We start from the raw sequence: 23,897 nt of genomic DNA, 5'->3' as shown, positions 1-23,897 counted from the left end.
CAAGCGGCAAGAACAGACAGGAATATCTCCAGGTAACACTCTGCAAACAAAGCTCTTGCAGATGCATCCGGGAGAAAATGGTGGATAGACAGAAATAGCAAGCCGAGGAGTGTTTTTCCTCATTAGGAAATGTGAATTCTGTGCTGCAATATAGGGCAGTGCTGAGACGCAAGCTTAGGCAGATTTTTTTTTTTTATATATAACGCTTGTCACTTTCTTGAGGGAAGTTGGAAAGTGTGTAAAAGTCTCTAATCAGAAAATGCAACAGTTTTGTACAGGAGGCATGGTGTGTGGTCCGTTATGAGCTCATCTACTGACTGACAACACTAAACAGCACACAAACCCCTGACAAATAACTGTTCTGTGATACCTCAAACGTTTTATTCTTTAAACATTTCGGTCTCTGTCTCAACCTAGTGCATTAGATGGTTAGAGAGTCCACAGTGCATATTGCTAATAGAAGGCAGATTGCGGGGCTCGACGGCAGTAATGTCCTGGCAGACAGCAAATGCTTCAGCGGATCAGTGTTTTAGCCTGCGGGCCCTTTTGGGGAGGTCTGAGAAGTGGCAGGTCACTATATCGTCTAAGCCTCTTTAAGAAGGAGCATACCAGCACCTCCTGCAGTTCCACGGACGACGGAGGGAACCGCTTTGAAAACATTTCAGGAGAAAGGACTATAAAACAAAGCGCTGAGCAGCCTACTAAACATGGCATGGCGAATCCGCCAACATAACTCAGAATTGCTTTGATAATCCCTCTTCTCTGAGCAAGAGTCCAGGATGAGATTGCAACGTGAATCTGGGAAAGCACTGCAGATTCTTCCTTTATATTCTTAAAGATGCCCACTCATGGATTAATAATCAGTGGTGTTAGGTGTGTGAAAGAAAGGCTCCATGTGACCGATCCTCTGACATGTGAGCAGTTGGTTAAGCATGGTAAGGGCCGTGTGGATTTTTTTCAGGCAGAGTAACAAAACAGTATCATTACGTGCCCAGTGGGAAGAAACCTTCCATGAACCTCCAGGGTTTTGCTCTCCCACAGCCAGTCGAGGGGGGGTGGCGGGGCAGCCAGCATGCAGGCATGCATATGAAACAAATAAAAGGGAGTGAATGCAATATCTGGTCAACTAGGCACACATGGCATTACGGAGGATGTGAGAGATCAGCGCAAATGTATGCAGCCCTCATCCGAAACTCTCAATAAATGAAACATCAACAAAAGAGAGACCAGCGGCTTTCCCTACACTTAACAAAAACATCTGATGTGCATTATTTCTGACAGAGGATGAACAGCTTGACTTTGAAAAAAAAAAAAAAAAAAGAGTTTCCTGTGCACAGCCAGGTTGTGTCCATTAACAAAATGCTCTCAGGGAGGAAGTTGTCTGAGATTTGCAAACAGTGACCAGAACTTCTGAAAACCTCTTTTTTTTTTCTTCAGAAAATGAACAACATCATAGAGACCTGACGGCTCAAACACGTGTCTGTAGTTCCCTCTAGTGGACAAAGTGCTCCAGGGAGGGAAAAACAATGACAAAAGGGAAAGGTGACTGACAATGCTGGAGAACAGTGACAGTCCAAATATGAGAAAAGCAGGAACATCCTGTATCCCTCTGTTGCATGGTTGCCACAACTGCACAACAGTTTTTAGAGGTTTGAAATTGACCATAATAACACACACCACTTAGTGGAAGAAGTGTTTGGCAGTAAAACAACTGTAGAGATCTCAAAAGCAGATTTATCATTTTCTTCATGCAGGAAAATCTCTCTTTGGAATAATTATGAGGCCCTGTGGTTATTGGAAAATGCAAGAAAGGGTACTTCGCTGAGAAACATATTATAATGGTTTACCGACAGACATGGGGCGGCTTTCACTGAGGCAATAGATCAGGTTTTTCCCAATCCAAAAGTTGCTGGTTCCAGTCTCCGTCTGTCCCAGGCCCTGGAGTGTCCTCTGGCAGAGCCAATAAACCCCAAATTTCTCCTCATAAAGGTCAAGTGCCTCGGATAGCCGCTTTCTCACCACTCAACACAACACAAGTACTTCCATACAGCGAAGGATTATTATCACTTACAATATTATCACTTACTTTTATTACACATGAGATGTGTTGGTAAAATATTGTTTCAATTACTTTTTGCAACCAGAATTTATGGTTAACCATCTTTCTTTCCTAATAAGTGTTTCTACAAAACTAAATGAATCTCAGAATACAATCTCTTAACTGATTACATCTTGTTGAATGAAAGACACACTGAATTAGATACGTATTGTGTACGCCTCAGGACTCCATGGCAACTCTTACGGTGGAAACTAGTTGTGCGTCTTTATGTGAAGCCTGAAAAAATATCAAACTATAACCTCAACAAATCAATTCATAATGTTTCCTGATGATTCACATTCCATTACGTTATAGAAGTGTATCTGGTGGAAATTTAGGAAATATACAATTTCAAATACGTTTAATGGATGTATGTAAGGAAATGGGATGAGGGCCATTACAAAAATTGTCTCCAGATGAGCATTATTTAAAGAGAAATTTTGTGACTAACTTCTCCATTTGTACTCCAAATGACATCAGCTTGATTTCAGCTTGGAAATCTCTTTGTGGAGAGAATATATTCTTCATATGCATGCATGGCTTTTCCACAAGTATTGTAATTTAATCCTAAAGTACAAAAACATGCGTATTAAGTGAACTGGTGGCTGTTATTTGTTTTAATGTGTGAATATAACAGTGTGTGATTGTCTTCCTCTCTATGTTTGCCCCGTGATGGAGTAGCAATTTTTCCAGGATGCATCCTACCTTTGCCCATAGCTGGGCTCGTACCTAGTCACCACAAGACCAGTCATATAAAGAAGCAAAGGAGAAGGATTCGGAAAATTCATCCACACGCTCCTAAAGAGGACCTTCAGTGTCCTATAATCCATCAACATGGAATTTTTTTCTCTCTTATCCCCTTTTTTCAGGAAAAAGAGCAAATCAAAAAAAAAAAATACCCTGACTTAGGAAAAGACAGAGTGACATGCTGTGAGCATAATACAACAAAGAATTTGTGCTATTTTGCTTGTGTCATTGGTATTTTAAGCAGAAATCAAAATGTAGGAACCAAAGACTGTACCAGCTGTGCCTTTTCATGTGGAGTTTCCATGTTCTCCTAGAATTTGTGTGGGTTTCCTCCAGGTACTTAAGTTTCCTCTCACAGTGCAAAAAAGCATGCATGCCAGGTTAATTGGTGACCTTAAACTGACCTGCCCACAATCCTACCCTCACCCAGAGCCAGCTGGGACTGGCTCCAGTGCCCAGTGACCATGCATAGAATCAGGTGCTACAGAAGATGGATCAATGAATGAACGGACGAATGAATGGATGAATGTTGTTGGTTTCTTACCTTGATGACAAATTTGTGCGGTGCCATTTCTGTGTGATTAACAGGTTGTTTCACCTGAAAACAAACGTATGGCCTTGAATGGAACATTGTGGCCTTGCAACAATGCCAGAAGGTTCACACATTAAATATAACATATGATACATATGATGGTGTCACTCCAAGGCACCATATCTAGTCTACATGTAAAGCACTTTTGGGCGATCTGCAGATTGTGTAAATAACTGATATGTTAATTGCTCAAAGATCCGTCAGTCGCTTTGCGCATTTTAACAAAACGCATTAGTATGCAGTGGTCGCTATCCTGTCGATCACACAGGTTTATACTTCCGCATTGGATCGAATTTTTGCAATATGGTTATTTTACACAGATGTCTCCAAACTGTAGGGATCCATTATATGCGAAGCACAATCGGGAGCGCTCACCCACTATCCAAACGCGTCGGACAGAAATACAAAGTAATAAAACCAATTACTTTGTCGATTCTGTTCATTTTTATCAGAACATGGAAATATCTGCTAACGTTCAGCCACCTATCACAAACGACGACATAAAGAAACAGTAAAAGTGGACGAGTCTGATTAAACACATTACAGATTTTAAAATATAATTACATACCGCCAACACTTTTGAATGTTTTGTCAAACGAGGCCACGAGAGATGACGTCACCGTATATTTGTAGTCCAACACTACGAAATCAGGAAGAGAATTTTGCATTTACTTCAGGATTTTAATACGATATAGTTAGAGTAACTGGCTGCCTGTTGCTCTAACGCTGAGTTAATGCAGATTTAGACGCGATTAAGTGCTTTGACGCCACCGACCACTGAGGAACGTAAGAACCGGCGACCATTTATTAGATAGGACCATACAAGGACCTGACGCTAACTGTAACCATGACAACTAGTCGTGCCGCGATGAAGCCTGTATAAATATGAAACTTTTACCTTGCCATATTATATCATGTCATCTTTCAAACAGATAAAACTTATCCAAGTAATTAAATAATGTCATTTTATTGTGTGTGATAGACGCTTGAGAAATATGAAATTACAAACGAGTTTAATTTATGTAAGGCAGTGTGATAGGCACTCTTAGAGACATGGTCGAAAGAAAGGCAGCGTGTACAGCGAGTATTTGTCTAATTGGAAATTGTCATCATTTTTGCGGTCGATTTTGATGGTATGAATGTATAATGTCAAGCGGCTTCGGTGTGGTTTGGTCGTGAGAAGGATAAGGCGCAGCTCCTGTCATGTCTCGACTCGTGAAAAAGTCCCCGGCTGTCTGTACGGACCTTCCTCTAGATGACACGGACGTCTGTCAGAAGCTGAATTTACTGAGGAAGCTTCTGACTTCGTGTTTCGGTCCGTCAGGGAGACTCAAACAAATCCATAACAGTATCGGGGGGCACGTTGTCACCACTTCATCCGCCTCCGTTCTTCTTCCAACGATTCATTCCTCGCAGCCTCTCATCAATCTGATTAAAGCGTCCATTCACAGCCACGGTTCTCGCTTCAGTGACTGCGGTTTGTTTGCTGCCATCTTTTGTTTGGCTCTTATTGAACGAGCACAACAGTGTAGTATTAGAAAAAACCTGGCTATTAAACTGAACAAGCACTTGCTGTCTGTGTGCACGAGCTACCTACATCAGGAAGACTGTGCTTGTAAAGTGAAGCTTGACTTCTGTAGCAGCCAAAACTTGATCACATTAGCTCACAGCATCATCTCCAGCAAACCAGCATGTGTACTGACAAAGCCAGAGATGCTTCATATAAGCAAACTGGCCGTGCACGCTTTTCTGCTCACTGTTCCCTGCAGCAGCCCGGGTACAGTCACCCTTGGCAGAACATTGACTGTCTCAGTTGAGGGCCAATCTGTGCTCAGCTCTGCAGTGTTTCCAGGTTTGTTGGTAGAAATGCCCAGTGGCTTTCAAACCATTGAGGAGCACAGTCATTCGACTAATCCAATGCTTATGGTGTTGTTTAGTTCATCACTTGCTGGGGACCTGTCTGAGCTGCAGGAAGGGGTCATCGAGGTGCACCCAGGCATAGACACAGACTCACAGATTCTGGATCAACTTTTAGACTTCGGCAAGCGAGTGATCAAGGCCGAAGTGAAGGTCTTTGTGTGTCAGAAGGTAATACACCCAGTGTTACAGCAATACCTGAGGACTCACGGAATCACTGTGATAGAAAGACTGGGAATCTCACTCATGGAGCCACTTGCTCAGCTGACAGGTGGGTAGGAAGGGTGTCCACTTGTTGACTACTGTCAAACATCCTCTGAACTAAATATTGTATTGATTATGTACTTGAACAAATAGGTGCCAAGGCTATTGCCACACTACAGACCACAATCCCACCCGAGGCCTATGGGAAGGTGAAGGATCTCAGCATCAAGGAGTTTGGATCCAAGACCATGTTGCATTTACAGCCTGTTGGGGAGTCAGCAATCTGCACCATGATCCTCTGCCACAGAAATGAGACAATGTTAAGCGAGCTCAAGGTAAGATAAAGTAGTAACCAAGTTTTTCCACTACACACAGTAAATTGTTGGTAATTTCTACAGAAGCAGCAGAACATGCAGCAAAAAGGTTTTTGGTTCAATCAGCTGTGGATGAATGTGAAATAGTTTCTGTTACCCATGCAACAGGATAAACTGTTATCAATGTACTTGTTACATTGTTACATAACAGATAAATGAATAATACTGTATTTTTCAGTAACAGATTGGTAGCACCAGATGGCTTCATCACCCTCTCTTTAAAATGCACAGTCACAGGAAACATTATTTTGTAGAATATATGAATAAAACTACATCAAGATGTCATTTTCTGTTGGAACTAAAAAAGAAACAGTTCCAGCATTATCCATCTTCTACACTTCTTCTGTAACTAACAGAGAACTAAAGCCAGTCCCAACTGATTCTGAGCAAAGACAGGCTTCACCATCAGGTCACCAGTTCACACACAGACAGAAAGTGTCGTACTCACAACAGTTTAGAGATACCAGTCACCACTAAATGATTGTTTCAGGACTGTGATAGGAAACTAGAATACCAGAAGAAAACCCCACAGGATAAATGACCCCAAGCCCGACACATACTCAAAACAGTGTTAACCACTCCAGAATATAGTCTTGAACATCCATCAGAGGAGGTTAAACCTGTTTGGAAACACATTTTCACATTTTAGAATCTGATTTCAAATAACAGATGAACTTAACTTGTATTATTGGATGTGTTTTCTGAAAAAGGTGGTGTGCCAGAAGACAGAACACGTGTTGAGGCTCACCCTAAAGGAACCATTCACCTTGCTGGGAGGCGGCTGTACTGAGACCCACCTTGCTGCTTATGTCAGACACAAGGTGAGATCCAATATTTAGTCTTTCAGTTTCACTAATTTCATGTATCCTCACTGCAATTTCTATTTCAACACTAAACTTCATGATTTCAGAGCAAGAAGCAGCTTCCAGAGGTGGCGTCTCTGCTCGGCTGCTCTCAGGCGGAGTACCTTCTTGGTGTGGACATCTTCTGCAAATCGCTGGAGTCTGTCGCCAGAGCACTGGAGCATGACGGCAGAGTTTCTTCTATCGATCTGACTCATGCTCACCACTGGATTCTCCCTGCAGATGTGACGGAGGAATGTTTGGAGGAGAGCTCGGACTCGTGTGGCTGTGGGCTGGTGAGGAGTAACTCAAACAGGAAGTGGACTCATCTAAACACGGAATATTCAGACTTCTGTCCTGCACCGCTGTTGAGAGACGCTCCTGTGCAGCCGTGTGTGCTGGACTCTTTCACAGCTAAACTCAATGCATTACATGTTGCTGTAGAAACCGCTAATATTGCACTGGATGTCAGATATATAATTCAAGATGTGAACTAGCTGTAGGATCAAGATAATCCAAATGAGGACCAAAGTCTGTTTTTCCAAACTTTTTTTTAAAGATGCAATAAAGTGAAAACATTCTTTGTGAGCGTGTGTTGTCTGATTAATGCCCTCATATGATGAACACTTGAGTTGCAAACAAATTTTGTAAAATTACTTTGATTTCCTCAAATGCTTGAACAAAATTATGAAGAATGAATTAAAAAAGGTTCAAATAGTAGTTTAGTTTAAGTGTAACAAATGTTAATGATGTAGATGATTCATCTTTAAAGTGTGATTTTACAAACTTAATGAAAGTTCCTGACGGGAAAACCAGTCCTCAGGATGAGGCACAGGGAGTCCACTGCTCTGGCACTTTTGGAGTTGTCAATCAGTGCAAGAATAAATCCACCAATGAAACAGCGCTTTTCAAAATATATCCAAAATCGGGATTATGATTGGAATCCTGGATATAATAAATTAGGATTAATTACAGTTGTAAATATATTTTTTCTAACTTTATATGACTTCCTGAAGTCCTTCAATGTGTTTCTCTTTGAATGAAAGATTTTCCTCATTGTGAAAACGGTTCCTTTAATTTTGTGTCTTGTGATTGTATGCACAACACCAGCTGCAATTTCCATCATGGAGTGAGAGAGGAACATGCTGTTCACACTTTCTTGCCTCCCAGCATTTTTTTTTTAATTTTATTTATTTATTATTTATTTATTTTTAGATGCACCCATATTTTAGTGCTAAGGCTCCAAAAATGTAATGCATATACCAAGTCAGCAGTTTTGTGTGCAATTGTGAACAGGTGAGAACAAAAACACCACAGCAGACGTGCTTTTCAATACATTTTACTTATTTTGTAACATGAATCCTCGGCCTCCTCTGAAGAGCCTTTTGGGATGCTTTAGTCAGTGGAACCTGAGATCAAAAAAACTCCAATAAGGGAGTAGTTAAGTAGTATATTTTAGACTTGTGACTTGTAATTTCCAATTCTTTAAACCAAGAAGAAAGAAAAACAAAATACAAAAAACATTTCTAAAAGACAAATATCATTGAACAGAAATGAACAGTGTTGAGGTTTAGCCTTTATCTCTCTTTACAGGAATGAGGTGATTTGAAGAAAACAGAACACCACTCCCTGCTGGAGGAAAAAGATAACAGTTGGTGCCATTTTAGACCAACAGATGAGGGGAGGACAGGTCGAACGCTCCTGGTGTGTCGGGCGAGCTGGAGACAAAGTTGGGCCAAAGGTAAAAGGGGGAGGGCACACATAAGGGGGGGAGAAAACTAGAATACACATTTTAAAATAAGACTAAAAGTGAGAATACGCTTTATATGAATATGTGCAACAGTGATAAAAAGGCACAATAGCACAGTGTGTCATGCTTTACTAGTTTCCCTTAAAAATGAGCATTAGAGGTCACGTGAGTCTGGGGATTCATCGTTCGGCCTGCGCCCGCTCGGTTCCACCGCACTGGAGCTTGATGCTCGGTGCGAAGCGTCTCACGGTGCCAAGAGGGAGGAGCCGACGCCGAGGGGACTGTTATTTCAGTAGGGATGCTGGAATTCAGAAGTCAGTCAGAGACGACAGGACAGTGGACTCTGAAACCCTGGACTGTGTTTAACACCTCAGATTTGGGTTTTTTTTCCTGTGGGCCTTGTGTTGAGATTTCATGAAAATGTCATGTTTTTAATCAACAGCAGGGAGCAACATCTGTTTCACGCCTTTGTGCTGATCTCAATAATTTAGCCATCAATGACTTGTTCTATCTTGTTTCACTGATGCTCCAGCTGCTTCAAGATATATCTTATTGTGGATTCTCAATAAAAGTAAGTAAACATAAATATGAAAACTTACATTTTTCCCAAACATCTTTTGGCATTCCTCAATCAAAACATTACCAAAGAGAGCTGTAAAAACACAAACGGTGCCGCTCGCCCTCGAGTTCCAGCTTCAACTAAAACCAGCAGTTTCTGCGTTTACAGAACTGAACGCAAAACCAACCATTTCTACAACTGAACCAAATAAAAAAAAAGAGAGACAGAAACTGTAATTGGTGTCTCTTAAACTGACAACTCAGTAACTGAAGGGCTTCAAGATGGCAGTGTAAACAAGGACGAGAGGTGTCAGTGTTGGAGCCTCGTACATTAACCCCCTGCTGCAGTTCAGTCCCAGCTTAATGTGTCTCGAATGCTACAAGCATGTGACTGGAAGCCAGGAGCCGAGCTCTGCACGCTAATTTAACCGGGCAAACCATGTCGATGGCTTCAGAGCTGAGGTGACAACGCTGCTTTTGTTCAAATCTACACACTAATTGAGTAAATACTATCACATCTAATAAGACTACTGAGAAAAATAATAATAAAACAGGATAAAATATATTTCGTCAACTAATATGATAATAAATGTTTTTGGTTTGTACAATAGGGGGTTAGTGGACTTGGTTGGGTGCAGCCCTTTGTTAGAATCTACAACCTTGTTGAGCTATGATACTGTTGACCTAAGATTCTCTTTCAAACTGGAACTTGAAGCAGTCAATCAAAAACACCCACATAGTTTCATCTGGTATTATTTGAGTATTATCTATTTCATATCTTCACTTTTATTTTCATTTTTTTTTTCTGAGGCAATTTACAAGAAAACAGGTCAAACCCAAATGTAAAAGTTGCATCAATAAAACTTTTTTTGTTTTGTTTTTTTTCCCGTCAGGAAAACAAACAGGGACTAAAAGAACAGCTAAAGTCCTTTCAAAAGTCAAATAAAACTTTCCCAACACTTCCTCCAAGTCAGACTAATACACCCTCTTCTTAACTCCTCTAGCCATTCACTCCTACAAATTCTCAAAACTGTACTTCAGGCAAAAGATTCAACCAAAAGCTCTGAGACTAACTTCAAACTGACAGAAGGGTAAAGAAAGGCCGAGGGGAGACGAGGGGGACCAGGAGAAGAGGACTGTATTGGCTTCGAGTGTCTAGGTCCGTCCTGCAAATAGTGGGCATAGCTTTGGGGCGGGGCGGGGTGAGGAGGAGGAGGAGGGCGTTTGGGACAGGTTATGGCGATAGATAGTAAGGGCAGGGTGGCGGCGCTGCGGTGGGCCCCTGCAGAAGCTGACCTCAATGAACGACGAGCGCCCCAGCAGCGTAGCTCACGGAGCTGTCCTGCCAGTTCCTGCACTGACTCGACTGCGCGTAATTCAGAAAAGAGAAGTTCATTTCTAGACCAGACTTCCTCAGCTCGGCCACAGCCTGCAAGACAAGACACAACATTCAGAACTTCTCGCTCGTCTCCAACATGAACTGTTTGTTTGACGAAGCCTTGATTTGAGGAACTTTCAGTCATGAGAAAAACCAGATTTTTGTGACTAATCAACCAAAATATTTTGTACGCTTTATCGTATATGTGATGCACTTCAAGAGAGACTAAAACAAGGTGGAAGGATGCTTGATGCCCAGAAAAATATGCTGGTTTTCTGTCTTGTACCACCCAAACTAATGAGGACAAGACATGAGTTGGACAGAGTAAAGTCACAGTTTAACGGCATGTGTAAATAAGATTTGAAAATGGATTTCATTTGTACAGCACCCAGAGGGCTAATTTTGTGCATTAAGTTTGACAGAACAGCTGATGAGGAGGATGACTTTCTGCTGAAGAGATGCAGCTTTAACAGCAATCTTTCAGCACAACATAGAACACACCGCCATGGAGTCCAGTTTAACTCTGAGTTTTCAACCAAATGATCACCTTGAGACGCGAGTCGATATCTTCCCCTCTTTCTGACATTGGTGCCTTTAAATACCCAGAATCTGGGTTTTTGTGGGGATTTATTTAGTAGGCTTCATTTCAATCTGTATCAAATCCTATTTTCTCACACTTTATCCCATTTAAGCAATCTTATTTTGTGCATACACCGACTCTTGCTCTGCATAGCAACAGTTTCCAGGAAATAACAAATACGTCATCAAAATGTAATATGAGAGAAAAAAGCCTTTTATTTGTGGTACTCACATGTAGCAGTACTCCAATCGGGTGGCGCCCACAGATGGTGTTGCGGTACTTCTTCAAGTAGTTGGTAAAAGACATGGGGTCCAGCTGCTCTATAATGCCCATCCCCTGCACAAACAGACCCCCCAAAAAATGTCAAACAGAATTCATAAAAACGTAATGCTCCCTCAAGTCTTTAAACGAAGACTGTTACTTTAAGTTGAGTTGTTTTTTTATTCTTTTTTTTAAGTGATCTGTTCATTTCACAGGAGACATTCTGCCTTAGTACAGCATTTATAGCACGGGTATTAACTGCATTGCTTTCATTAAATGCCCCCATGACAGCACGCACACGGAGAAGCAAAAACCTTTATAAAGTAAAATGCAGCCCTCATCAATGTGGCAGCAACTTTCTGCTCGAGTGTCTTTGAAGAGCTGATTTCACTGTTTTGCATTTTTCAACATGCTTTTGCAGACCACAAGGGACACATGCGACTTCCAATTTGTGGAGATTATGACTAATGCAAAATACTTTTTGAAATTTTTAGGATATTCTAGGATTCCAGGGAAAATAAAGGTGCAGTGTTTATTCTTTATTGGCATCCATGTGCGATAACAGCCGAAAAATCTGAAAACATATTTAAAACCCTCTTCTTATCAGGGGTCGCCACCTCAAATCAAGAGCCTCCATCTTATCACATCACGTCATTCATAATGTTATGATTTTAGCTCACTGTTTTTGTATTTATTATCAGCACTGGCTGACAATCAGCACAAAACCTTTCTACACCTTTAACATTCCAAGAATGTCAAACTTAAAGTACATATCTGCAATTACCATTTTATCAAGATGCTCAATAGACCTGTAGATCTCTCCTTGAGCTTCATCGTAGTACGTGTAGCGAAACCGTTGACCTTAGAAAGAGAGAGAGACAACAGCGCACAGCTGGATTGAGTTGTGTTGCAGTCAGGACTGTATGTATCTGCTGGAAGACTTTGCCGGTACGATTTTCATTCTCGCAGCTTCGTCAGTCTCTACCTACCCCAGTGGCAGAAGTCAGATGAGACGATGAAAAGGTTTGAAGGGTCTGCCAGGTACTTGCTGAGCAGCTTCCCATATTCCTGTTCCTTCGACTCGCTCAGGGCTCCAACGAGCACAGGAACGATGCTAAACTCGTCTTTGTGGCTGAAACATCAGGCGTCGTCAGTTGGGTTAGCCACTGGAGTTGAACTTCAGGTTTTTCAGCACATCTTCTCTTTAAAAGCATTCTCTGATGCCTACAGGCTTTTGCATGAGCTTTGTTTTGATCAGTGTTCTCATACGAATGCAGCTATCACTTTCTAACATCTGTCACGGATCTACAAAGAAATTTGTGACTGTGAAATGCTTTAACTGGTACGATGAGTTGAATCATTCCTACGTATTCGCTGCTTTTCCAGCAGACAGATTCCCTTTGACTCCAGCCAACCTAACAGAAGGCCGTATCAATTATGCATATCACACTTTCCATGTGTCTTCACACGTGATTGTGGTTTACAGCATCTACAGAAAGCAAATAGATGGAAACATCTGAATAATTTTCTTCTTCTTTGCCATTTTTCAGGTATGATTGAGGAAAGTCCTCTAAGTGTAAATGATCTTTTCCTGCGTTCAGTGAGTGCCGCTGCTGTCTGCATTACCTCTCCATGGCTTTAGCAGTATAAGGCAAGTGCATTTCAATACTGTGCTCATCTTCATCTGTCTGCAGACTCATCCTCTCAAACAACCCGGTTTTCCAGAGGTCAGCATAAACTGTGAAAAAAAAGAGGCCTCATTTCACTGTGTGCATATTATCACATTCACATCCACTGATTAAAGCATCTCGGAGCTGCAGATTATTTAAAATGGGAATTGTTATCAGCCCCTAGCTGAGCAAAACTTAAACTCAGGCAGTGGCTTTATTTACAGAGTCAGGACATTATGTAGTCTCAGGATGATCATTAAAAGTTCCGGTTGGAGTAATGATCCACAGTGAATATAAATTGGTGTTTTCTGTTTGTTTTTGGGATCACATGTGTTGCATTCCAAACTAGAATCGATTGCTTGACTGATATGTTCTTAAATATTTTATCAGTGGGTGAGATTAAGAGACAAAACAAAATAAAAACTTGAAGTGAGAATGTCGTGAGTGAAAAGCGAATACCCTTCTGGTCGATCCTCAGGTCATAGAGGGGTGTTCTATAGATGTCTGCAGGTGACAGGGCACAGCGGGAGAGGGGCACATGGTGTGAAGGTCCCAGGATGAACACCCTACGACTGAAGGGCAACACGACCTATTCTTACTCACTCTGTCCATGAAAGACACAGCTTTATATTCCACGATCTACACTAAAATCTTTTCACTCTATTAGAGGAGGCGAATGACGATAAGACACTGTACAAAAAGGCATTTTCTTTAATAAGCAACAGACAGAAACCTCAACAACTTACGTAACTGAGGGATCAACCTGCTTGTAGGCATGTGCTGCACAAGCACCACAGTAGGTATACCCAGCATGGCTGCAAACAAAAACACATCAAATTAGAATTAGATGGCATCACAGACCCCATTCAACATGTCCACAAGATATTTTTCTCCCCTTTTAATTAAAGCGTGCTTACGGCGCTATGATGGCTCTCGCAGGTCTGATGGTTGACTGTGCTTGAGACAGCCAGCCTTCTAGCTGTGCATTCAGCTGGGATCCTGCAACACAAGAAGAATATTTGTTATGTCAGTCACTGTGGGTTGAAAAAAAAGGGAGTCACCAGGTCAAAAAATAAATCTCACTGAGGGGTAAATGAAATGCTGATTGCCTCTTAAAAGCTTCAAACATAGATCACTCGGATTTTGAACAGTTAAGATAAAGTCAACACTTAGTCGAAAATCATAAAAGGGTAGAGAAAAACTAGAAAGCAGTATTTACCAATCACTACAGTAACACTTCACTCATCTATGTCAATATTTGGAATTGTGCAATATGACAGAAGCACAATCAATCACTGGTCATCTGGCTCTCGCCACATGACGCTATGATCCAGGGTTCACCATTGTGTGTTTACTGGTATCCAGGCTCTTGCTGTATGTAGGTTCAACATCAATAACAGGCAGCTGACTCACTCCTAGTTAGGCCGTAGAAAATCAAACGCTCAGGATAATTGGCTTTGTAAAGACAGAGTGTTCTATCAGCATAATGACAGGTTTGTGTCAATTTCAGATGGAACCTATAGTTTATATATGGTGGGAATGTTGTCGGTGTCTTAATATGGGAAAGCATCGTTGATAACAAAGCAGCAAAGCAAGCTTAAGAGGGATAAACCAGCAGCCTGGCTGGGTTTAATGAGAAGAAACTAGTGTATGGCTTATGAAATGGGGGAAGGGGTGCAACATGAACCTACAGTATTCTGCCCTGCCCAGTCCTTTGTTTCGTCGCAGAGGAAAATTTCTGCACACAACTTGAGTGAGTCTGGATCACAAAGCAACAACACTCCGACAATAAGGACAGTTTTAATGAAAGTAGGCAGACTGCTTCGGGGGATGTCTGGTGCAGCTAGCCGGGTAGCTTGTAGGCCAGGAAGTTCTGCAATATCAGCCAAGTTAGCTTTGGTTGAGTGGATAGCTTGTCTAAATAATGCTGAGTAGCTGATACTCATTTGTTTTGAAAAAGCTCCACCCGGCATCAGAGCATGTAGTGCTGAATAAGCGAAAATAAAACCCTGCGCAAAACGGCATTACAGAGATGGGGCAGTCAGTGACTAGATAAGAGTAAGCTAGCCGACTTTTATCAGCTGGATTAGTACAAACCGACCAATGTCTGCCGATGTAACACACAAAGACAACATGTATAATTTCAACACAACACATCTTAGATATAAATACGGCCATCAAGATCGATTTAATACAATGTCATGAAGAAAAAAAAGCAACATGCACGGACTAGCATACAGCATGCTAACAGGGACCGTGCTGTGTTGATAGTTACCTGAAGCAGAGTACCAGCTCCCGGCGTGACTTGCTTCTCTGCACACCACTCGGTTCGACATCTTTGTTCCCAAGCCGCCTATCTTGGTTTGCTTGATTCTTGTCAGGTGGAAAAATAAAAGAAAGCAGCGGGATTCGGCGTTAGCTGACCGACAGAAGAAGCAGCGCCTTGCTAGCTGATTTGCCTGAAAAGACAAAGGGCAGTTGACTGGAGAGAGACAGCGGGCTAACTGGCTAACAGGCTCTGGGTACGATCAGCTGGCCCGGCTGCTGTTACCGGTTAGTAAGTTGACCGGAGGGGAACGGCTAGCTTGTTTGTCAGATAGCCTGGTGATGTTATTATAAAAATTTTGAAACCAATCTATGTATTGTGCCAGTGTCGTCCACCCAAAGGACCGAGAAGAAGAAGAAGAAGCTGTGTCACAGTCTAGATCTGAGGATTACTGAAGTGTCTGCCGAGGCAGGTGAGGGGCGGGGCTTGAACTGTTGTTAGGGTGACGTCAGAGGACACTTATTGGCTACGGTATTGGATTGCACAACCTGATTGGTGGAAAAAAAAATATGGGGGCGGGAACTGGTCAAAGATAGTTTGATTATTAAACTGTATATTAGACAGGTGAGCAGCCAGGTACGGACTGAGATGTTCACACCCCTAAACAACAACAACAATAATATAATTGTAAATTTGAAAATATATATGTCAATTTTGAATTATGCCATAGATGTATACTCCATCATTCCACTTCCTGGGCCCCATACAGACCCAAATTAATCTGAGATGGGCCAGGCCACTAAAACAAAGGATAATAATAATGTGTAAATAATCATTCAACCATCTATTTCCATCACTTGCTACTCCTCATTTGTTTATTTGATAGAACACGTTTTAAAAACGCACAAACTCTATAGAGCTTTTTTTTTTAATTGATGGAATATAAATGGGTTATTATAAGAAAACACAAGAATATCATTAGCAATTTGTCTAATTTAAGTCAACAGCTTTTCCACAGTAATCAAGATAAATTAAATATTTCACAACTAATTTATAGACCGTTTCTGGTGTGCTTGTATAACACTGTTTCTTATATAAAAATTATATTTACCATTTGGAACAATTTGTATCTTTTTTAACAGTTATGTAAGGTTTGTAGATGTTTGGTGTAGTTTGTGGGTACATCCTGTGCCTTGAAATTTCTAGGTCAACCATATGGCTGTCATTTTAATGTACAACAACATGAATTCGAGGTTGCTTGGTGAGTAAAATAAAATAAAATAAAATAAAATAAAATAAAATAAAATAAAATAAGATAAAATAAAATAAAATAAAGTAAATACCCGGAAGATGAGGTTGGGTTTTATCAGCGGAACGGAACGGGAGGGCGGGGACTGCTGTCAGACGGACACACGGAAAAGCGGAAGCTAGCGGCAGGAATGTTAGTGCAGCGATGAGGCTCCACGGATTTTGTTGTATATGGGGTAAAATATTGTGATATAAGCCACATATATAATCAGATATATTTATTGATAAGATATAAATGCGACGTATTTGCTGGAGTGTGTCTTGCTTTCTTTTTTAACGAGCTAAGTCCGAGTTATCGCTAACGCGGATACAGAGACGCGACAGCAATGTCGGCCAAAACAAACGCTTCTAAAGGCAGAGACAGCTGTGAAGTTATTAAAAACTACCACAAGCAGGCCTTTGAGTACATATCCAAGGCGTTACGGATCGACGAAGATGACTCAGGTGTGTTTGTGGCTGTTTTATTGACGTGTTGTTGTGGGTGACAGCTCGTAGTAAACACTGCTGTGTGTGATCACAGGAGAAAAGGGGGAGGCTGTGCAGTGGTACAAGAAAGGGATAGCGGAACTTGAAAAGGGGATCGCTGTGGAGATCACAGTACAAGGTACCAGACGTCCCATGAGCTTAATGTGCTGTGTTGATGTGCTACAGCTTCACATTCACTGTTTAATCAGCAGGGGATCAATATGAGCGAGCTAAGAGACTACAGGATAAAATGGTCACCAACCTCACCATGGCAAAAGACAGACTAGTCCTCTTAGGTAAGTGGACTCCGGCTTGATTCATATCCTAACTAAAATATTGTCTCAATAAAGTATTGGTACCAAGTTTATTGAACATTTCGGTGTTTCACAGAGACGGCACTGGCATCCAAAAGGAGGAGTGATCCCCAGAGGTCCTCAAATCATGTTCTTCCACAACCAAAACCTGCTGTTAAAAGTCTCCCTGGGGTGGCAGGAGTGTCCAACATCAGGCCCAGCTCTGCTCTCAGACCACCATCGAGGCCCTCGGATCCAAAGGTGATTAACTCTTCTTCAATTGCTGTCAAGTTCAGTGTGTTTGATGTGCAGTGTTTGGATTACTGCCCAGAAATAGAGAAGCATTGCTCAGATCTTTAATCACCATTGAAGGTAGTTCGTGACTTGAGGCATCACAAGACTGTCTTTCACCAAACTTTCTTGTGTCAAAGCAGACCTATCTGATAATAGGATATTGTGAAGGTTTTTATATTTCTATCTTTACCAATAAGAGAACACGTTCCATACTTTTCTTTGTTTCCCCTATTAAAGCAGCTAAAATGCTTCATCATTCTGTTGAGAACTAGCCCAAGAACCACCAAACAGCAATGCATCGAAGCTAAAAAAAACCCCTCAAGATTGCCAGCGTACTGTGTGCAATCTATGCATGTAAATCAAGCCTGAATTATTACATTTAAACCCTCAAAATTGTAGAACAATTTGATGTTTCTTTTCTTATTTCTTACATGAAATCTTTCCAGTTTTTTGAAGAGAGAAATTATTGTTGTGCTAGTGTGCAGAATGAGTGTGTAATCATAACACCTCTGACCCAACGATCATCCAGCTGGCCACGGTTTTTACCTGTAATATGCTTACTTACCTTTCACTTCTAGCATAACTGTCTTTGAGGTAAATTTTAATGATCACAGTAATGCACCACTTTGTTCCATGTTTCACGCTACACTGCTGAAGTGTCACACTCTCTATATGATTTTCTCTGTGCTCAGGTGACCCCCCGGATGGGAAAAGCCCAAAATGGAAAACCTTCAGCTGTGAAACAGCCTCCGAAGAGAGACCTGAAAAACTTCAAAAATGTGGACAGCAAACTGGCCAACTTGATTCTGAATGAAATTGTTGACAGGTATGGAGGAGATCAAAAGTGTTGACATTTCAGTTACCACAACCCAAATGATGAACATTGCTTTGCAACCATTGCTCTGGATAATGCAATTGGGTCACTAAATTACAATTTAAACTTTTTGTTTTTCAATTACCCCACCATCAAAACTAACACTCAAATCCATGTTAGAATTGTTATTTTCCATTTTTCTTCCCAAAACTCTCCTGAGTTGATTCGTACATAGACTGTCATGTTTTGTTCAGTTCTTTTGATCCTTCTTCATTTGGGATGTCACAGAGTTTCTGCTTTGAAAAACTTTGTGTCATCGAACTTTGAATTCATCCAGGAAGTCTTTACACCACTCCACCTGCTTCTTCACCTGTCCGGTGGGAACTGCTTGATGCACCCCGTGTCAGAAAATATCTTGATGGTGCATTGACAGAATAAGTTTCGTTTGCGAAGTTTTACAAATAAAACACAGATGTGTGTTTTTAATATTTTTATGCCCTCGTCATTTCAGTTGTTCATGTCAAACAATATTTAACTAGCATTTAGAGCTCATGTGTTTTTCAGAAAATGGCACTTTTTTCCAAACGGTATTTGACATTTGTCTTTGACTTTAGTGTTCTGTAAACCGAAGTATTGATGACTTTCTTGAATATTAAGTTTGAGATGAGGACTTCTCACCTATTATCTATGTCACTAAATTGTTAAATGGGTCATTATTTAAAAAAAAAAAAAAAAAATCCTTTTCCTTTATTTTCCTACTTCTAATAAAATCGGGTTTGATATATTATGTCAAGTAATATACATTTACATTTGTCATAAGATATAAAACTGATGTAATTAACAGCATTGCTAAAAATCAATCTCAGTTGTGTGAAAAACACAGAATAAAGCAAACTGCATGTGTACTGACTGGTTTTGTTGTCTGCAGAGGAGCGTCCGTGTCCTTTGGAGACATTGCAGGACAGAATCTGGCCAAACAAGCACTCCAAGAAATTGTCATCCTTCCTGCCTTAAGACCAGAGGTGATCACTCAAACGATTTAGCCAAGTCTATTGTAAGTATGATTTTTCCAAATTTACATGTAAGGCTTGTTCATATTTTACTTGTCAGCTGTTTACCGGGCTGAGAGCTCCTGCACGGGGTTTGCTTTTATTCGGCCCCCCTGGGAATGGGAAAACCATGCTGGTGAGTCGAGCGTTTGTTCAACACAATGATCCAATTCACTCTGATCAAACTGCTATTGCTTTAGGCTGCTGATCATCTTGCCTGAAATCACAGCCATTTAATTCCCTCTTGCCAGGCAAAAGCAGTCGCAGCAGAGTCCAACGCCACATTCTTCAACATCAGTGCTGCCAGTTTGACCTCTAAATATGTACGACACTCCTTCAATTTCCATCTGCAGCACGTCTTCACATCTGTCTTTTTTTTAGTAACCTGTTCTGTACCACCGTTGCAGATGGGGGAAGGCGAGAAGCTTGTACGAGCTCTGTTTGCGGTTGCTAGAGAATTGCAACCCTCTGTTATCTTCATTGGTTTGTATTCCTTTAGCATATATATATATATATATATATATATATATATATATATATATATATATATATATATTCAAATGACGCCGATCCCTCCCACACAGAGCTTAACCCACACCGCACTCCCCCCAACCCCCAAACCCTCACATCAAATAGTCATTTTCTGCTGAATTTCTGTTCCATGTTTCCATGTTGTCTGTATCATTTACACATAAGGTTTCATTTCATTTGTTTTTAATGATAGCAATTGTAACCCTGAGTACTGATCCCTTTCTGCTGGACTCTCAGATGAAGTGGACAGTTTGCTGTGCGAAAGGCGAGAGGGAGAACATGATGCAACTCGACGTTTAAAGACAGAGTTCCTGGTTGAGTTTGATGGGGTAAGAGTCGTGTCGTCCCCCCCCTCCCCTCCCCTCCAGAGGCAAGAAGCCACAGCTGGCAGGTCTGCCGGTGTGATTCTCACGTCCACTCCTGTGGCTTTCAGGTTCAGTCTGTTGGAGATGACAGAGTTCTGGTGATGGGAGCAACTAACAGGCCTCAGGAACTGGATGAAGCAGTGTTAAGGTCGTTCTCCAAATTCACCTGCCGGATTGTGTTTGATTGAGATTTGACTTTAGCTTAACAGTAGTTTTTCCTTAATTTCACAGGCGCTTTGCTAAAAGGGTTTACGTGACACTGCCAGATGACGAGGTATGGATTGCATTTTTCTGAATATAAGGCAGACTTTTTTTTTTTTTTCATGGAAATATGTTTGAAAAGGTGGCCACCTCCATCCCCTCCATCACAGCACGCAGCACCCCATTCATAAATTAAATACTTGACTTTTTTTTTCTTCTTCTTCCTCTTTCTTATATATATATTTTTTTTTTCATTTTTATTAATGTGTGTTATTGAACTGGTTTCCCCCAGACTCGTTTCACACTCCTGAAAAACCTTTTGGGAAAACACGGAAATCCACTGAGCAAGAGCGAGCTCTCTCATCTCGCAAAGTAAGTTCAGCAGCGAACGTCTGTACTGACTCCCGAGCTGTTTTGGTGTGCTGTTGCATTCACGACTAAATATTTCACACAACAGAGCGACTGCAGGATATTCAGGAAGTGATCTGACATCGTTAGCTAAAGATGCTGCACTGGGACCCATAAGAGGTATTCGCCCTTTATGTAACCGTACTTTATTCTCTGTAGAAAACCTCAGTCTGTTTATTAAATATTAAAATCTGTTCTCCAGAGTTGGGACCTGACCAGGTCCGCTGCATGGCTGCTGCAGAGGTGAGATAACACTTTCTGCTTACTGTCTCTTTTCTACTCTTTTACCACCACATAACAATACTTAATGTCTAGTATTAAAGGATTTGCACATCATTTCACTCAATTTTCAGTAAAACAAAATCATGAAATGCCCTCAATTTTCTGGGATTGGGTTCATCAGCATAAATAAATACAATTTCATATTGTTTTCATCTACATTATAGAAAATGGGTCATGTGGTTTTTTTTTTTCTCTCTCAGTACTGGAAACACTGCTTATCTCCTTTTTATTCATTTACCGTTACATAAGAACTCTGAGTTATCTCTTTTGTGTACGTTCACAGATGCGCAACATCAAGATGAAAGACTTTGAGGATTCCCTGAAGCGCATTAAGCCCAGTGTTAGTCCATCAACTCTCAATATGTATACCAAATGGAACCAAGATTATGGTGATACAACGGCGTTTTGAGCTTCAGAGTTCCTATGCACTTGTGGAGGAAAAAAAATGAAGGAAAAAAATAGGCTTAAAATGGGTTTCCTGTGATTTTCTCCAAGGGAACATGATGTTATGCACATTGGTAAAATCTGGATCAAACTCTTTGTAAATTAGAATTAATAATTGACATTTGGAACCACTGTGGGATTATTTCCTGTTTTATGGGAAGGCTTTGCTAATGCAATTCCTATAAATTTCTTTATTGTCTTATTATTACTTTTCTTAAAACAGTCATGCTACTTGAAATTTTATTATTTATTCTCATGAATGTTTTGCAAAAATACAAGTGATCTTTCTTTTGCCTGGGGGAAAAAAAATGAATTTCTGTAAAATGCAGGCAATAACTTCTCTCATTAAAGGTATTGTACATCTCCATCAGGCACCTGCTGTACTGACGTGTTGATGGTATCGATCACCAAGTGCTCGCTGTACTTTGACTAATGTACAAGAGTGATGACAATTGGGCAAAAAAAAAAGCCAAAATGGAAAGTTTTTGTTTGGTTTTTTTTTCCCCCTCCTTGTAAACATAGTTTGAAAAGTTTTTTCCATTTGCACAGAATTAGATTGTTTAGGTAGATTGTAGATATAAGTATTGATCTTGTTTGGAAAGTAGGAGACCTAATCATCTGTGGTGTTGAGTCTCCAGCTGTTCTGATGGTTTGGTTGGATACTTCACTGAGCCAACCTGTAGTGGCTCTCCACTCACCTCATTCACCAATAAATACATTTGTTAAAGAATTCTCTCGTTTCATGTCTTTGTTTTTGATGATTGCTGCATGTGACGATCTGAGGATTCTTCCAGGTGTTCAAACTCAATAATTTAGTCAGGAGCATGTTTTCAAATACTGTATGATATTTCTAAAGCTTGCTGCGGGTGGTTGAAAAAAGAACTTGGGGCCAGAACCATGTACAGTGCATGGCTTTTTCTGTGAAAGTCAAATTTCCAGTGAGCTGAGTAAAGCCTTTTTCCAGCAGGTAGATGGTGCTGCAGCTCTGTTTTTGCTTCTTCCCCCCCCAAAAAAACAAAAAACAAAAAAACAACTGCCACTGTCTCTCAGCTTGCTCTCTTTCAACCAGCAGATATTTAGCCTGCAACCACAGAAGAGAGGAATGCAGTAAATTGCTATTAATGAAAAAATAAGGCCATGTTCTCTTTTGTCGACTGTCAGGCTGAGTGATGAATTGGTTGAGTTTGTGGTTTTTGGGAAGGTCTGACACTTAGTTTAGTGTGTTCATGCACATACATGTAGGTGCTTTGGAGAGAAGCTGGCAGCTTTTTTTTTTCTTTCTTTCTTTCTTTCTCTTCTTTTCTGAAGGGACATTATGCAAGAGCCCATAAGCAGCCGCCGTCTAATTAACATGGCGGGCCTTAACTCGGACCGGGGTCACCAGCTGTCGGGGCCACCGCTCATTTCAGTAAATGCATGTGGTCGATCATCAGACTTTATGACAGCGCTCTCTAAACCAGTTTGCAGATAAATTCTCTCTTAAAATTCCAGATCTCTCCCAAAGGCCCGTCCTCTGGTCAGTCGGCGGCGCTGCAGTTTTGTTTACAGACTCTGCAAAAGCAAACACTCTCTACGGTTAATGAAGTGTCATCTGAGTTTTATTTTCACGCTGAGGTTATCACGAGAGGAAATTTGAAGAGGAGAACATGCAAAACAACCACACCTAGGACTGCTCCATTTCCCTCCGGGGCGAGATGCTGGATGGAGCGTGTTTTTTTTAACGTGTCATGACTGAAGAGCTTCTTTCATGACGCCAGACAGGAATGAAGAGTGTTGAAGGTGGGGGCTTTAGTCATCACCTTTTTCGTCTGTTTGCTCTTGCCTGACAGCATCCCTCACAGTAAACAGGCAGCGTTTATAATGGGAAACCTGCCGGACTATTTTGACATATTATTTCCTAAACTTCAGCTGCTTTGGTGTCAGAGTGGAAAAAAGAAGAATCCACACCGTAAAATCGCCCCGTCAGCAGCGCTCTCACATGTAATCTCTTTGAAATGGCCTGTAATTACCTGGAATTATCATTTGTACTCAATAATCTTTAGAGTTTTTACTTGACAAGGAGACAAAGCATTATTGAGGCGGTCTGAAGCTTTTTTAATGATTGACAGCTTCCCTTCTCGGTTGCGTGTCGGAGGCCCGCACCTCCACAGTGGCTCATTGATGGAATGACCACTACATCCACTCAAGGGAAAACAGAATAGGTGAT

General features: G+C 41.0%; 3 protein-coding genes across 4 annotated transcripts; 2 read left to right on the top strand and 1 right to left on the bottom strand.

Annotated features, from left to right (window-relative positions):
• On the top strand, positions 1–7,308 carry mkks (MKKS centrosomal shuttling protein). The gene is made up of 5 exons (XM_030106270.1): positions 1–32; positions 5,375–5,625; positions 5,712–5,893; positions 6,643–6,753; positions 6,843–7,308. Exons 2-5 carry the CDS (start codon positions 5,601–5,603, stop codon positions 7,269–7,271), a joined length of 747 nt encoding a protein of 248 aa, XP_029962130.1. The 5' UTR covers positions 1–32; positions 5,375–5,600; the 3' UTR covers positions 7,272–7,308.
• Positions 7,309–8,908: 1,600 nt separating this feature from the next.
• memo1 (mediator of cell motility 1) lies at positions 8,909–15,683 on the bottom strand. The gene is made up of 9 exons (XM_030106954.1): positions 15,247–15,683; positions 13,889–13,970; positions 13,718–13,786; positions 13,431–13,543; positions 12,928–13,039; positions 12,291–12,433; positions 12,086–12,162; positions 11,272–11,376; positions 8,909–10,511 (listed from the first exon to the last, which is right to left on the bottom strand). The coding sequence occupies exons 1-9, from the start codon at positions 15,305–15,307 to the stop codon at positions 10,380–10,382; spliced, it is 894 nt and encodes a 297-aa protein (XP_029962814.1). The 5' UTR covers positions 15,308–15,683; the 3' UTR covers positions 8,909–10,379.
• A 951-nt stretch (positions 15,684–16,634) lies between these two features.
• On the top strand, positions 16,635–22,193 carry spast (spastin). 2 transcript variants are annotated; one of them, XM_030107200.1, is made up of 16 exons: positions 16,635–16,989; positions 17,066–17,149; positions 17,223–17,306; positions 17,401–17,564; positions 18,290–18,423; positions 19,340–19,433; positions 19,522–19,596; positions 19,712–19,783; positions 19,868–19,943; positions 20,229–20,320; positions 20,425–20,504; positions 20,588–20,630; positions 20,850–20,929; positions 21,015–21,085; positions 21,168–21,208; positions 21,531–22,193. In XM_030107200.1, exons 1-16 carry the CDS (start codon positions 16,872–16,874, stop codon positions 21,654–21,656), a joined length of 1,434 nt encoding a protein of 477 aa, XP_029963060.1. In that variant the 5' UTR covers positions 16,635–16,871; the 3' UTR covers positions 21,657–22,193. The 2 variants fall into 2 exon arrangements, with proteins under 2 accessions (XP_029963060.1, XP_029963059.1); XM_030107199.1 differs by having other exon boundaries at positions 17,220–17,306.
• Positions 22,194–23,897: the final 1,704 nt, after the last annotated feature.

This window comes from Salarias fasciatus, chromosome 13, assembly GCF_902148845.1.
Source record: "Salarias fasciatus chromosome 13, fSalaFa1.1, whole genome shotgun sequence".
Classification (NCBI taxonomy): domain Eukaryota; kingdom Metazoa; phylum Chordata; class Actinopteri; order Blenniiformes; family Blenniidae; genus Salarias; species Salarias fasciatus.
The sequence above is the reverse complement of the archived record's forward strand: the minus strand, read 5'-3'. Positions and strand labels throughout refer to the sequence as shown.